At 45.7% G+C, this 13685-nt stretch overlaps 1 protein-coding gene across 7 annotated transcripts in view; it reads right to left on the reverse strand.

The window, feature by feature from the left end:
- The window catches only part of TENM3 (teneurin transmembrane protein 3), a 437342-nt gene that overhangs the window by 18852 nt on the left and 404805 nt on the right, over nucleotides 1-13685 (reverse strand). For all 7 annotated transcript variants that reach the window (XM_059156026.1, XM_059156025.1, XM_059156023.1 and 4 more), the window contains 2 exons: nucleotides 3384-3559; nucleotides 1829-2064 (listed from right to left, as the gene is read on the reverse strand). In XM_059156026.1, coding sequence (XP_059012009.1) covers nucleotides 1829-2064; nucleotides 3384-3559 — 412 coding nt within the window. The remainder of the gene's footprint in view (nucleotides 1-1828; nucleotides 2065-3383; nucleotides 3560-13685) is intronic.

The following is a 13685-nucleotide window of genomic DNA, read 5'->3' on the forward strand; positions in this document are numbered from 1 at the left end:
CATGATCTACATAAGGAAAAGGAGGTTTCAGAGATGTTACGATTTTTTTCCATAAGGTTTATTATTAGCCCAAAGTGGAGCCTGATCTAGAACCCCCGTTTTTGGAATTCTAGTCCGTGCTGTCTTCTGAGATAGGGAGCACAAGTGTGAGCTGCATCTTTGTATCTTTTGGTGAAGGAAGTTCTGTGTCCGAGGGTAGGTGTGGTTATGTGTGTGTGTGCGTGCGCGTGTGCATGGGCACGTGTCACGTGTATCATGACCATTATAGGGAGAGCTGGATAAGATAAAGCCCGTGAACTAGCTTCCAGTTCGCAGTGGCCCAAAGAAGCAGGGTTCCTGGAAAGAAGTCGTAGGTGGAGGCAGCCACCCCTGATTCCTAGGCTTGATAGAGGGAAAGGCAGGGAGCCAGAGTTTACTTGGATGACAGACCAACCCTAGGAAAGGGACCTGAAACAAGTTAGCAGCTGGTTTTCTCTCCAGTCACTTTATCTTCAACTCTACTGTTAATCTTCCCTCTAGGGTTCTCTTGCTTTTTCTCCTCACTTCTCTCTTGGAACAAGTCCCTCTCCAGCGTCCCCTCGCTCCTGCCTGCCGCAACTCCTGAACCAGGCGGCTTGGAGCTAGGCCACCCTGGCTCCCGTAGCGTGGGAGATGGGGGAGGTGGGAGCACATAGTGCTGGAGCCAGAAGGTCGTGCATTTAGAGTCCCAAACACCTGCCTTGAACTTGAAGTGAAATCAGAATGTAACCTGTAAGCTGGAGACAGACTGCATGTGACCCACTGATCGTTCATTCTTTTATTTCTGTTTCTTGGAAATAGCTAGAGACAGCATGTATTAGCTGTTTCTTACCCTGAAGGAGTGTCAAGGTAAATCATGTTGGCCTCTTAAAATAATAATTCAGCCATTTTTGGTGCAGGAGAAAGGATATTAATGATATGCTCTGTGTTTTATTCTCTCTCTCTTGATTTTCAGTCCTTTGTTTTTAAGTGGCAAAGGTAAGTAATTTTAGGAATATTTGTCTCCATTTATCTGATAAACCGAAATCTGTTTGCTAATACAAAGAATGAATCAGGTTCAGTTTATAGTGGTCTGAAGGTGGTTTCATGGAACTTGTGTTTTAGTACCTAATCTATGTTCTCCACCCAATAGCTGTCAAAAACCACAGCTTGCTTTCTCGATATATTTGGCCCCCAATGTGAGAGGAAGAAAAAAGAAAAAAACAACACCCGAAAAGGTAATGTGGAGAACATCTTGCAAAGATCAATGACACCAGCATAATCAGAAATATCACTGCATTTCTCATAAAGACAATATAAATCAATAGCAAGGAGGTGACAGGTTCTGCCACTGATATTCTTCCAAGTGTCCCAACTATACTCTAAAAATATTGAGGAGAAAGACTCCACCTTTCCATGGCCAACCCATCTCTTAATGATCTGAAAAACTTTCAATATTTAAGCTCACCCTCATTTATACTCATCTCCACATTAGAAAGCCATCCCTCCCTACTGAGCGGCTAAAGGAGAAGTAGATGATGATCAGGATAATATTAGTAAGGCGACCATGGACTGACGTCCAGGCTAGTTGGGATTGCGCTCCATGCAACTGCCTGATGTCTCAGGGAAGAACTGATTTTTAACCACAGATATGTTGAGAAAAAGCTTTGCTGCAATAGTCAGCTTTTATTCCAAATCATCTACTGGCCTGCCGGTTGCTATACGTCATGCTGGAGGGGGATCTGCTGCCCTGTGTGTGGCTCTGGGCGGATGACAATGGCGAGGGACGAGCGCTAGGCACCCTCCCTTGGGGACATGACATCCGGCTTACCCGAAGCTTCCGACCAAAGACGTTGACTTTCCCCTGGGCTTGCTCTTTCCGGAACCTCCACTCCACCAAATTTTGCCCGTTCTCGCCAGGAAGACTCATGTTCCGCTTGGCAACCGTCGGGTTCGCCGTGCCGGCCAGAACGTGTGGCTCTGTCTGGTAGTGTGAATCCAGGCCGCTGGCGTAGATGATTCTAAGCGAGCCGTCGTAACCGATCTGGTAGCTGTTTCTTAACTGATCTGAAAAACAAGGAGCCGAAAACAGAAGCTACAACTATGAATTAATCCCTCGGTGGGGGCATGCAGTGACAGACATTCCTGAAGTGCTGACCGAACTCCGCATACAGGGAAACAAAAAGTACCGAGTGATGTCCTTTTACAACGTATCACAGACGTCAACAGCTTTGATTTCTGGTGTTTTCGTGCTGTTAACAGAATGGGCGGGGTAGTAAAGGCAGGATTCAGGGGAATTTACAATCCTTCTCCACTTCTCTTCCTACACCCATCCCTCCCTCATTTATTAGACATCTTTTGCAAAGATTTTATATCCATACATTGTATACCAAAAAGATGAGAGGATATTCCCCTGAAACTGATTTTTAAAAAAGCAAGCCATCTTCTACTTTGTACAAAACCCCTCCTGGGGCGCCTGGGTGGTTCAGGCCTCTGCCTTTGACTCAGGTCATGATCTCAGGTCCTGGGATCGTGCCCCGCATCAGGCTCTCCGCTCGGCAGGGAGCCTGCTTCCTCCTCTCTCTGCCTGCCTCTCTGCCTACTTGTGATCTCTGTCAAATAAATAAATAAAATCTTAAAAAAAAAACCCCTCTTGCATTATAAGCTACTGCCTTGATTTAAAATTTTTGAGTGATATTGAACCATTTGGAGAAGATAGGAATTTAAGTAATAATAATTTTAGATGACTGCAGAGATTCATGGGGAGAATTGGTAAAACTAATGAGTTCAAAGAAGTTTAGCCCATACTTGGTAATTATTCTTGGAGCTATGACGTCACAATTTCAACAGTCATGGTAAACAGGTTTTTCCAAGATTGTGTCAAAAAGGAATATGGCAGGGGGTTCCATCATGAATATATTGGATATAACCGTCTATGGACGGGACGACAAAAAAGAAAGTCCAGATATTACATAAATGTGCACGCAGAATTTAGTATTAAATTTCCAGGGGTCGCGTCACACGTGGACAGAAATGCAGAATCGCGTGCAGACTCGGAATGTGCTCTGTCTCAAATGCCTGCGCTTCCGCGGCCATGAAGAGGACCCACTCCCCCAAACTGCAGCGGATGACTCAGAAAGGGTCATGTGAAGAGCTGCAACCAAGTTGCTTTTGGAAGCGACAGTATGCGTTAGGAGATCTGAGATATGTAGGTATCACGAAATGAACACTACTGATAGACCCGGGACGGTTTCACCAATATCTCTAGAGGCTTATGTCTTCACCTTCCCTTTTCTGGCTCATCTTAGAAAATGGGGTCACCGCATTCTATGGGGGGTGCTAGTGGCATTTAAGGTTATCTGTTCCCAATCATCTTTCAGGTTTACCTTGAACCATGGTGTAGAAGGAGTCGATGGAGGACAGATTCGAAGTGATACTGACATCCTCTTCACGGCTGGACGACTCGATGTCCACTGTGATAGCCTTGTCCATGTCCCCGTGCAGGTTCGTGACCACTCCAGTTGGAAACGTCACATTCGTCAGGCGACCTTCGCTGTCATAGCTACATAAAAGAGGCATCGACCGGGTGTTAAAGAGCTCTCCTGACGTATGATGTCAGAGGCGGCAATATTAGCCGTGGAAATTTGGAAGAATATTTGCCTTTGTGCATGAGCCATGCAGAGTGAGGGCTTCAAACGCGCTTTGAAGTCATCAAAAGCCTGTTTAACACAGAAAAACCTCACCGGCGAGAGCAAGAGTAAACAGAAGAGCTCACCGTCTCCGCAACTTCTCTGAAGTGCGACCAAAGTCCTCCTGCATGTCTCATTTGCTGTTTCAAAGGGAACATGTTTACTGATATTAAATCCCTTAGTCTTTGCCATATTTTTTTACGAAGTAGATTTAATTCGCTGTTATATCAGTTTTTAAAGTTTTACTAACTTGCGCCCTCCAGCGCGGTGTCCTAGGACTATATGGAATTTTGTAAAATGGTACGTACACCTCGTATGCACTATGTAAGAATATCCTTGTCGTATCTTGTGACATCGTCAACAAACACACACAATAAAGCCATTACAGATTTTCTTATGCCTCAGTGTTGACAAACGTTATAATGGTAGAATGGGACCCAAATGTTGCCAGGTGGGGGGGTGTTGGGGGGAGGGAGATTCTCTTGTCCGGCCTGACGTTGTACAAAAGAACGAGGTCTTGAATGATGATTTATTATGTTTACTGAAATGCAATGTACTATTTCCTGACATTTAATGATTAGTTGCTTTTCAATTATATGCTTACTTTTTTTAGCATTTAGAAGAGGGAACATATAATTAAACGCCAGGATATCTTTTAATAAAAAGCTGTCCTATGCATCATAGACATAACATTTTAGTAAAGAATGGATTTTGGGGTGACTTTTCTATTTGTGGCAGCACCAGAGAAAATTTCAGAAACGATGGTGTGGTTTGAAGAAAAAAAGAAAAAAAAAAAAAAGATAGCAAATTCCAGACGGAACACAAGGCACTTCCTTGGGACAGCAGTACGTGTAGTAAGCCCAGATTTCAGCTTGGTCCCAAGGCTGCTTCATTAAGAAAAGGTCTAAACGAAATGAGATCTTGCACGATCTCTTACTTACAATAAGCCCAGATGCAGAATGGTAGAGAAAGGGTCTTCTTAGCAAAAGAAGTTCCCAGCGGAGGGGAAAAAGGTGGGGAGGCTCCCAATGATCGGTGTAAATACGGGGTAGCAGGGAATTAAGGGGTAGAAAAAAGAATTTAAATTACATTTTGCAAGAAAAGGAGAGGGTTTTTAGAGGGTAAAAAGAGTGGTTTTGGAAACTGTGGTTCATACTGACGGACAAGATTCTAGATAATGAAGGTAGAGAAGACTGAGCAAGGGCAGTGCCATGGTAGAGCCAGGAAGGAGGAGGAGGAGGAGAGAGACGATGTCTGCTCGGGGTCCGGTGAGGAGGTGATCCCATTAATTCCGGGGGGACAGCATCAGTCAGACGGAGGGTCTGACCGGATCTGACAGTTTGCCATGGTGCTTAGCCAACGGCCCGCGCGGGCACTCAGGAAAGAACAAGCAAGCGAGGGAGAAGCAAAGAGAAAGGAAATGCACCATTAAGTGTAATCATGGTTTGGGCCCATAAAAGGCAGAGCTGAAATTAAAAAAAAAAGCAGCCTCCTTCCCCTCCCCACCAGCCCAAATGCCCCCAGCCGATGAAGACATCAATGAAAGAAATCCAACATGGCTTATTGCTGTCATTGCTTTTTAAAAGAAATTACTGCTCTTGGAGAAACAAACAAGGCGTAGCTTTGTGTACACAGAATTATTGACAAAACCAGCTTAAGGCTCAGTCTTCACCTGGACGTAAAGCTGGCGTCTCTTTACATTCCTCCCAGGCTATCGTGTCTTGAAGAAATCAGCCTACTTTCGAATGCTCCTCCGGAAAAGGCAGTCCCGCACCGCGTTCTCCCCCACCCCCCTTCCCATTTTACAGATGGAAACGCGAAAACATGCTGCACTCGGGGGCCTGGATCAGGCTCTCATGGCATCCGATGACTAGGCCATAACGGGGCTTGCATGTGCCGGACCCCAGGGCCATGATCCTTGTGTAAATCACAGAGGCAGCTGCTTTCTATAGAAGGTGCCGCCTGCAAACACTTGGCTGATTCCTTCTTGCTGCCATCACTCCCCTTGCCCTTTCTGACCCTGGTTGACGTAGAATTTTCTAGCTCCATTCTCATCGAAGTGGGAAAGTCACCTTCTTGCTGCAGAAAGCATTTCCCCAACCTTGGCCTCTGCTTTCTCAGTCGGCTCTCCTGCCCGACCCCCTGTCCTGCTGGGCAGGCATTTCGAATCCCATGATGCTGAGCACATGGGGACAAACCACGGGATTCTACACGTCCAGATTCTAACCTATTAGCCGTTGGTTCTTCGGAAAATACAAATGCAAGTAACTGTTGTAGGTGGGACACTCAGAATGACACAGGGTTAAGCCGGGATCTCAGGGGCCCAGCTTCCTGGTTGGGCCTCGAGAGTCCTGAATTTGTGCCTTCAGAGCAAGGGCCGGGTCGACAGGAAGGTGCAGGCAGGCTGGGGTGCTTGCACGAGGCAGGTCAGGACGGGTGCTCCAGTTGAAGGACCTCACCTGCCCAGGTCCGGCGGCAAGCACTTCCCAGACTTGCCAGAAAAAAAAAAAAACAAAAACAGGGACCAACAGAGCATTTTTATCTAAAGAAGCAACACCTGTTATCCATCCTTTCATAAAGAAGAGGCCACTGAAATAAACGACAGGCAGAAAGGACCTAACTCTGGGGGTGAGAAACCATTGTTTAAAAGGAGGAAGTGAAGCTTGGTGAAAAAAATTCTCCACATCGTTTATGTTTTTCTTTGTCTTTCTTTCTTCTTCTTTTTTTTTTTTTTTCATTTATGCTTTTCATTTCAGCGTGGATCACTGAAAAGTTTTCCCACAGATTAGCACCCATGTCAGGAGAAACGAAAATAAGATGGAGGAGAGATCTTAACATCACCAGGAGACTCTGGAGAAGGGGCTGAGAGAAAAGAAGGAGTCAACGCTGACTTTCGGAAATGCGAATCCTTTACCTTTACCTATGGCAAGAGAGGAGGAGCGATGCACCAGCCGATGGCCACCTGTCCTCCAGAAGGCTCGGAACCTCCGTACTAAAGGCGGCCTTCCCCTCACATACATGCCTCGGGACAGAGTCTCTGCTCCCGTGCAACGCTGTGGCTCGAGTTAATGCTGCTTGGCCTTGGTGGTGAACCAGCCGGGCCCCGCTTGTGTATCTGAGACGGAGCTTTCTTTTATTAGCCGTTCGAATTTACAATGCAGTAGGCTCTAGGGAATTTGAATAGAACATCAACCTCATGCTCTCCATTCCAATCCTCTGGTCTCGGCCTCATGGCTTCAAATTCATAACACAGCACATTCTTTTAGCTCCCGATTGACCCTCTTCACAAAGAAGTCTCCCCAGAAAAAGACAGACTCCCTCAGGCTTTTCGCGACCTTCTGCTCTCTTGCTGATGGGATGCCCTTATTTGATGTTTATCTATTTGTTCGTCTTTAATTTTGATTGCATTTTGCCTAGACTTGCTGTTTCAGCCTTTGTGGTATATTTTTAAATCTCTTTTTAAGTTTCCTAAGCAGCGGGATTATGGACCAATGCCCCAGAGAGTCAGAGCCTCGGCCCCTGTCAGTTGAAATGCTGGATTCGTCCTGACGTGAAATGTCCTCTCTCCCCCTTGTAGAGAGAGGTTCCCACTCTGCATTTTCCCTTTGCCACCTCTCAGATACCTCCATCCCCTTTCCCACAGCCGCCCTGGATATAAACATGCATCTTCTTGTCCCTCCTCATGTTCACGAATAGCAGATTAATCTTCTGGAACACCACTGTGCTATACTTCCCTGCCCCTCTGTGGTTCCTCAACTGAGAGAAAGATCGCCTAAGTCACACTGTTGCCAACACAATGTCAACACACTCTTCATACTGCAAACTCATTCCGGTGCAGACAGGGCGCCAGTCTCGAAAACCTTCTTTAAAACTCCATGACAAGATTATCTGTTGTCTTCCATGTTTTCCCATAAAATGGGAAAATGTCATGTTTTTACAAATTATCTCCTGCTTTTGAGAAAAATCTGCGTAATGAGAGTGGGCCTCTGGAGAAGCAAGTACACCGGAGAAGAGAAGCAGTGGATTCAGCCTGGGCCTGAGTTCGTTGATCTTTCTCAGACAGGAGCCAAGCTGATGTATTTACTCATGTAGTGCTGGCCATGCCGCTCCTGAACCCTTCCTCTCTTTGCCCACAGAAGAGTGAAGCTAAACACGGACACTTTATACCGATTGGTTTCTCCAGCCCGAAGTCGACCTGCTCTGAGACGGTTGAGGCAACAGGAGATGTTGGTCTGAGGGCATTCTGGGACCTCTGAAGGGGATGAATGTTCAAGTTAAGTCCGACTTAAGACTGGCCCTTCCTCGTCTTTCCGGGGCCACCCCAGGACAAGCGTACGCTGGGGGGTACTTAGTGAACCCACATCATCTGGTGTCAGGCTTGTAACAAAGCAAGGATGTCTCTGAAGGGGACTTACCCAGCCTGCCTTGCTCCCCACTGTCCCCCTGATGCAGAGGGACAATGTTCTCTTGCAGCCACTGGAGTTCCTTAGGTTCCAATTTCCGTCCATAGTTCAACAGCCAGCACTCCCCGCCGCCCCGCAAAACTCCCCTTCATCTCGCCATCTGTTAGGGCAATACTTCTTTCCCACAGAGCTAATGTGGTACAACATCTCATCGGCCGCTTCAGTGAAGGAGACCAAAATGACTAACCCTCTCACGGCAAAACGTGGGCGCGAATCCTTCCTTGCTCCTCGTTCCGGGCAAAGGCCGCGCACAACAGTGAAAACAGCAGAGCAGAGCCCGATCGAAACTTCGAATGGTGGGCTGACTAGGGACCCTAATAGCAAGACTGGGATTTGTCACACGAATATCTAGAGAACTTACATTGGCCTATTCTAGAAACGAGTCTAAGGTTTAGGCATTTTAACAATTATCTCGGAGACAAGCCGTAATTTCTTTCGAGTTCAGCAGCAATAGCATCAGTAAGAAATCTGCACAAATCAGGCACTGGGGAGAAAAGTATTAATTCTCATGATTTCTGTCTCGAGTGCTGAGCGGATCTCAGGGAGCAGGGGTGAGACCTGCACCGGCCGGGGAGGTGACTGACGCCTGTTTACATTTCTTTGCTGCCAAGCTGTAGCTCAGTCACAGGTCTTTGCTGTTGGGGGCGAATCTGGACCAGCGCTTTGTTCTATTCTACCAGAAAGGGCAGCGGTCTGAAGCCGCGCCTGTATTCTCCTGTTCCAACACCTCAGAAAACGAGTTCAGGGAAGCAGAGACCTGGTGGACCTTTCCTACCTCCCCTCGCTGTGAACACGGAGCCCAGGGATAGATGGTCACAGGCGGGACATACTGTTCAGAGATCGAATCCAAGAAATGGAACCTGATGCCTCTTTCCTTCCACAGCTCCGAAGACCACATCAGGGAGTCGGGACAAGGAGATACCCCAGCTTTGAAATTCCTGTGCCTCGAGACAAAGGCAAGTCAGGACAATCCAGAATTGGTTCTCCTTGGGTTGGAGAGATTCTTGATTGGCCATCATTGAGAGAAGGATCCTATTTAAGTCCAATTTCTTAAAACAAACAAACAAACAAACAAACAACCCCAGCTGTTTATTGACTGAGGAAGGCTGAGGTGAGCAGGACTCCTCTGTTTAGAGAACACATCTCGGCTTGCTAGAGAGCAGATGTCAGGGAAATTTGGGCTCCAGAGAATCTGGCAGCTTTGGCCACCAGGCTCCCCGCCCTGAACCGATGCCCTCCACGGCCCTCACCTGTTCTTTGGGGCCCCTTTCCCTCCAGCTCCTCTCTCAGGGGCTGGGACCTCTGGTTTCCAAAGCGTCAGGCACCTAGAATCATGGGGGCCTTTTCCAAGGTATTTTCTTTCTTCCCTCCTTTCTTCCTTTCTTCTTCCCTCCCTCTCTCCCTCTCCCTTTCTTTCTTTTTTAGATTTTATTCATTCCTCTGACAGAGAGCACAGGGGGGGGGGCGAGCAGCAGAGGGAGAGGGAGAAGCAGACTCCCCTCTGAGCAGGGGCCCATCCCAGCCCTCAGGGGTCAGGACCTGAGCCCAAGGCAGATGCTTAAGGACAGAGCCCCCAGGAGCCCCTACCCTGAGGTCCTCTGGAATTGCATATGCACTTACAGATTTGCACAGGCTGTTACCTTTCTCACTTGCTCTACATCACGAATAACCACTGCCTAAACTCATTCCTGGGGTCTTAAAGGGTTAGGATTCAGTCCTCCTGACAAGGCCCTGGTTCACGCCGGAAGTCGTGTGACTTTCCAATATGCAGCCATTTCATTTCCCTGGATTAGAAGACTCTTCTAATATTTCTTTTGTTACTTGGATTCTAAAGATCCAGTTTAAATACCGCATCTGTGAGTAAAGAACTTTCTACCAATCCCTTTGGGCAGCCTTTGCTTTTGCCTTTACTAGAACTTGGCTCCTTTTTTTCCCTTTCCTGGAGCTAGAACTAGAAAGAAGATTCTTCTAGCTGATGCTTGCCTTATATTCACTAAGTACTTAAAAATTTATTAACTACTCCTTTATATAAACTGCAGGTTTTTTCAGCTTTTGCTGTTTATATACGGCTCTTCATTACAAGGCTCAGAGATGGGAAAATATTAATTTATATAAGACTTAAATTCTTAAAGTAGGTTTAAACTGAACGAAACCTAGTTTTTAGCCAGGGATACAATGTGGTATTTCTTTACATTAATATTTTCTCAGAAGTTTATATTATATATATGTATATATATACAGATGTGTATACATATATATACACACACACACATATTATATTATTTATTTATTATGTTTGGGGAGGTCTCACTGTACAAACTGCAGATTTACCGAACTTCGGGATGACCCAGGGTCTGGGAACTGTGTTTTGAAGTGTGTGCATGTGTACCTTTGAGATGGGGTAGTGAGATGCAGGAGAGGGGGGGCTAAGTGAGGATTTGGGGTGACCCGAAGCATGGGGATGGCACCCCCAATCATCTTATCTTCTTCACAGACTGCTTTCCACAACCCTGGGAGTGCATTCGCCACACGAGTTCTGCATCTGCAGCCCCTAGACATTCTGAAAGCATTCTAGGACCCTGGCCTATGGGCAAGGACTTTCTCTGGAAGGCTGGGGAACGAGGGTAGCCAGGGGTGAGGGGTGCTGAAGCTGCTTTTATTTCGGTATCATGGAGGAGCCAGAGATATTGGATAGTCTCTGGAAAATAGCCCTCTGTGAATCTTCGGATTTGGGATTGTTAAAAAACGAGCTGTTTGCTTTCACTGGTTGTCAATGAGCAATTTCTTGTCCTGTTACCCAACGAGCCTTTAAAACGGTTGGTGTATATAACACAGTCTTACAGTAAATCATTGGATAATCACTGTGTCAAAGGGGAGCTGCACACACATGGGGCTGTCAGATTTAGACAGTTACATAATTAAAGAGGGAATTCAACACTTTCGGAAGCTGCATTTACTCACTCTTGAACCATTATGGAGCAAGTTAGCACATCTAGAACATTAATTTGCTAAATGGAACACATTGAAAGGGTTACTGTAGCCTTGCAACCATTGAAACACTGCAGATTATACTGAGAAAATTTGGAGACATTTTCTATTATGTTGTATGTTGAGATCTACTGAGAAAACCTGTATCAGACTTTACTTGCTGCGACTGCTTCAAGTCCTATGACTAACACACAAATAACCCTATTTCCCTTTCTGTTTTCAAACCTGGACAGAATGAACTCTATCTTAAAACCAGATTGCAGGAGAAAACTGGAGTAAGTCACGTATTAATAAAAGCATTGCCTTTGTAGTGCTCAGGTTAATGTTTGAAACGTACAGAACCCACTTTGTTCAATCGCCTGCATATTTTGTTTGTTTGTTTGTTTGTTTGTTTGTTTTTACTGGTGTCTCTGGGAATACACCTTCTGGTTAAAAATTCAAAGCAAAATTACTAAACAGTTAAACAAAATAGAAAACATGGAAATCAACCATAGTGTTTCCCTATGATTTTAAGGGCTCTAATAAAATCTCTTAAAAATCATCCTCCAAGTCTTAAGTGTTTTCCTTCCAGGAGCCAAGGAAGCAGAGAACGGACAGAGGGTCGGCAGAGGGGAGGGAAGATGGCGGAGCCAGGTGATGGGGATGGAGGGGCGACCCGTCCTGATGAGAACTGCGTGGTGCACGGAAGTGTGGAATGACCCTTGTGCATCTACGTGCATCTGAAACTAAGATCACATGGTAGGCTGACTACGTGGAATGAAAAACAAAAACTTAAAAAAAAAAAGGAAGAAAAAGGAAAAAAGAAAATAAAGGGCGTGTGTGTGACACCTAGTACCATTTCTAGATACGTATTTATAAAACGGGCTTTGTTTTGAATGCAGTTTCTGGCAGGAAGAGCATGGCACCGTGGTTTCCGGGTTTGAATGTTCAGGCTCGGATGTCAGCGGCCCATCCCAGGCAGGAAGACTGTCCCCATTTCGTGCTGTGGCAGATGCCTCTCCAGCGTCCCTGCCATCACAGGCTCCTGGGGTAACACACGTGAGGAGGGCACACTACAGCACGGACGTCAGGCTGTTTAGACAGGATTCGGTGTTAATGGGCACAGCGCATCTAATTTGGAGTAACTCATCTCTTCTAATTTGGAGTCGTTGAGTTTTCCAGATCACCTGCATTTTCCATGCACTAGTTGGGGTCCGTTGTCCACCCTCTCTTGACCTGGCCTGTCTTCCCTCCTTGAGATGGCACATGGATACTTTCCCAGAGTCTCAGAACTGATGTCCGGGAGAGTCATGGGTTTGCCATGGGTGCAGAGTGGAGTTTATTATCAAGAAATGGTTCAGAAGCTCATTCTGAATTTGCTAAATTTGGGTGAGGGATGAGAAAGCACTCGAATGAGAAGCTAGAGACCCATATGTATCTACATAAATGTGTAAAAGCGGAAGCCCATTAATTTACTCTGTACATCTGAACGGAGCTCATGAGAGAGCATACCGTCAGCTCCACAAATATAAAGTTCTAAATGATGAATACATAAGGTTGGTGTGTGATGATGATAGAAAAGTTGACAGAAGATGACAGAAAGATTGCCACCAACCTGCCTGTGTATGTGTACGTATCAGTCAGGACTCAGAGCATTTAAAAAAAAAAAAAAAAAAAAAAAAGGTGTCTTCTTTAACCAGACAGAAGAGCATCAGAATGCTATGCCCAAACAGTTTACCTTTTCTGGGGGTGAGCAAGCAGAGAACTGTGAAATGCCATTTACTAGTCAATAATTTATTCTATTGCCCCATTCAATACACCGGATTTGCTTTTGTGTGCATTCAAGTGTGAGAGCTGTGGTTTCGCTTTGGGTCTAAATGTTTCAAATAATACACTTTTAGTAGGTAAGATCTTATTGACCACCCTGAAATTATTCTAGCTAAGGAACTGTAACATGTGATCATTGTTTCTAAATGGTGTGAATACCAGCATGAAATGGTCCCTACTACTAAGGGAAGGGAGTAACGAGGCTTATCACAGTGTCCTCACACATTAGCTAGTTGGACATCCTTTTCACTGCTTGACAAGTCAATGGAAGAGGAGATGTTGGACACGAGGCTTATTCAATCAGTAGCACAGAGTTACTCAGTCCGTGAAACAGATCAGTCTACCTCTGAGATTTCAAAGCTGAGTTACAAACCCTCTGGCAGTCTTCCTATCATCCCATCCAGTAGCACGTCCAAGAATATTGGCCACTTCTCTACCAAGTCACAATAGGGACATAATCATGACAAAGAACAAGGAGAGAAACAGCTGCTAAGGAGAAAATGCTATCTCTAGTTTTGAGATGAAGGTTCTTACAGTTCAGAAACTATCTGTGTACCCTAAAAAATCACCCTATTTTATGGGTGACTGATAAGAATCTCAATTTGGGAACTGGGTTTTCTCTTCTTAGACTCATCCTTTCTGATTGTAGGTACAACAATATACCTCAAACGCATCTGCCTGGGACACGTTCTCTGTCTTGACTCCCAGCCAGCTCCTTAAGACCAACATCTTAGAAGGCAGT

The sequence above is a fragment of the Mustela lutreola genome, chromosome 18 (genome assembly GCF_030435805.1).
Source record: "Mustela lutreola isolate mMusLut2 chromosome 18, mMusLut2.pri, whole genome shotgun sequence".
Classification (NCBI taxonomy): domain Eukaryota; kingdom Metazoa; phylum Chordata; class Mammalia; order Carnivora; family Mustelidae; genus Mustela; species Mustela lutreola.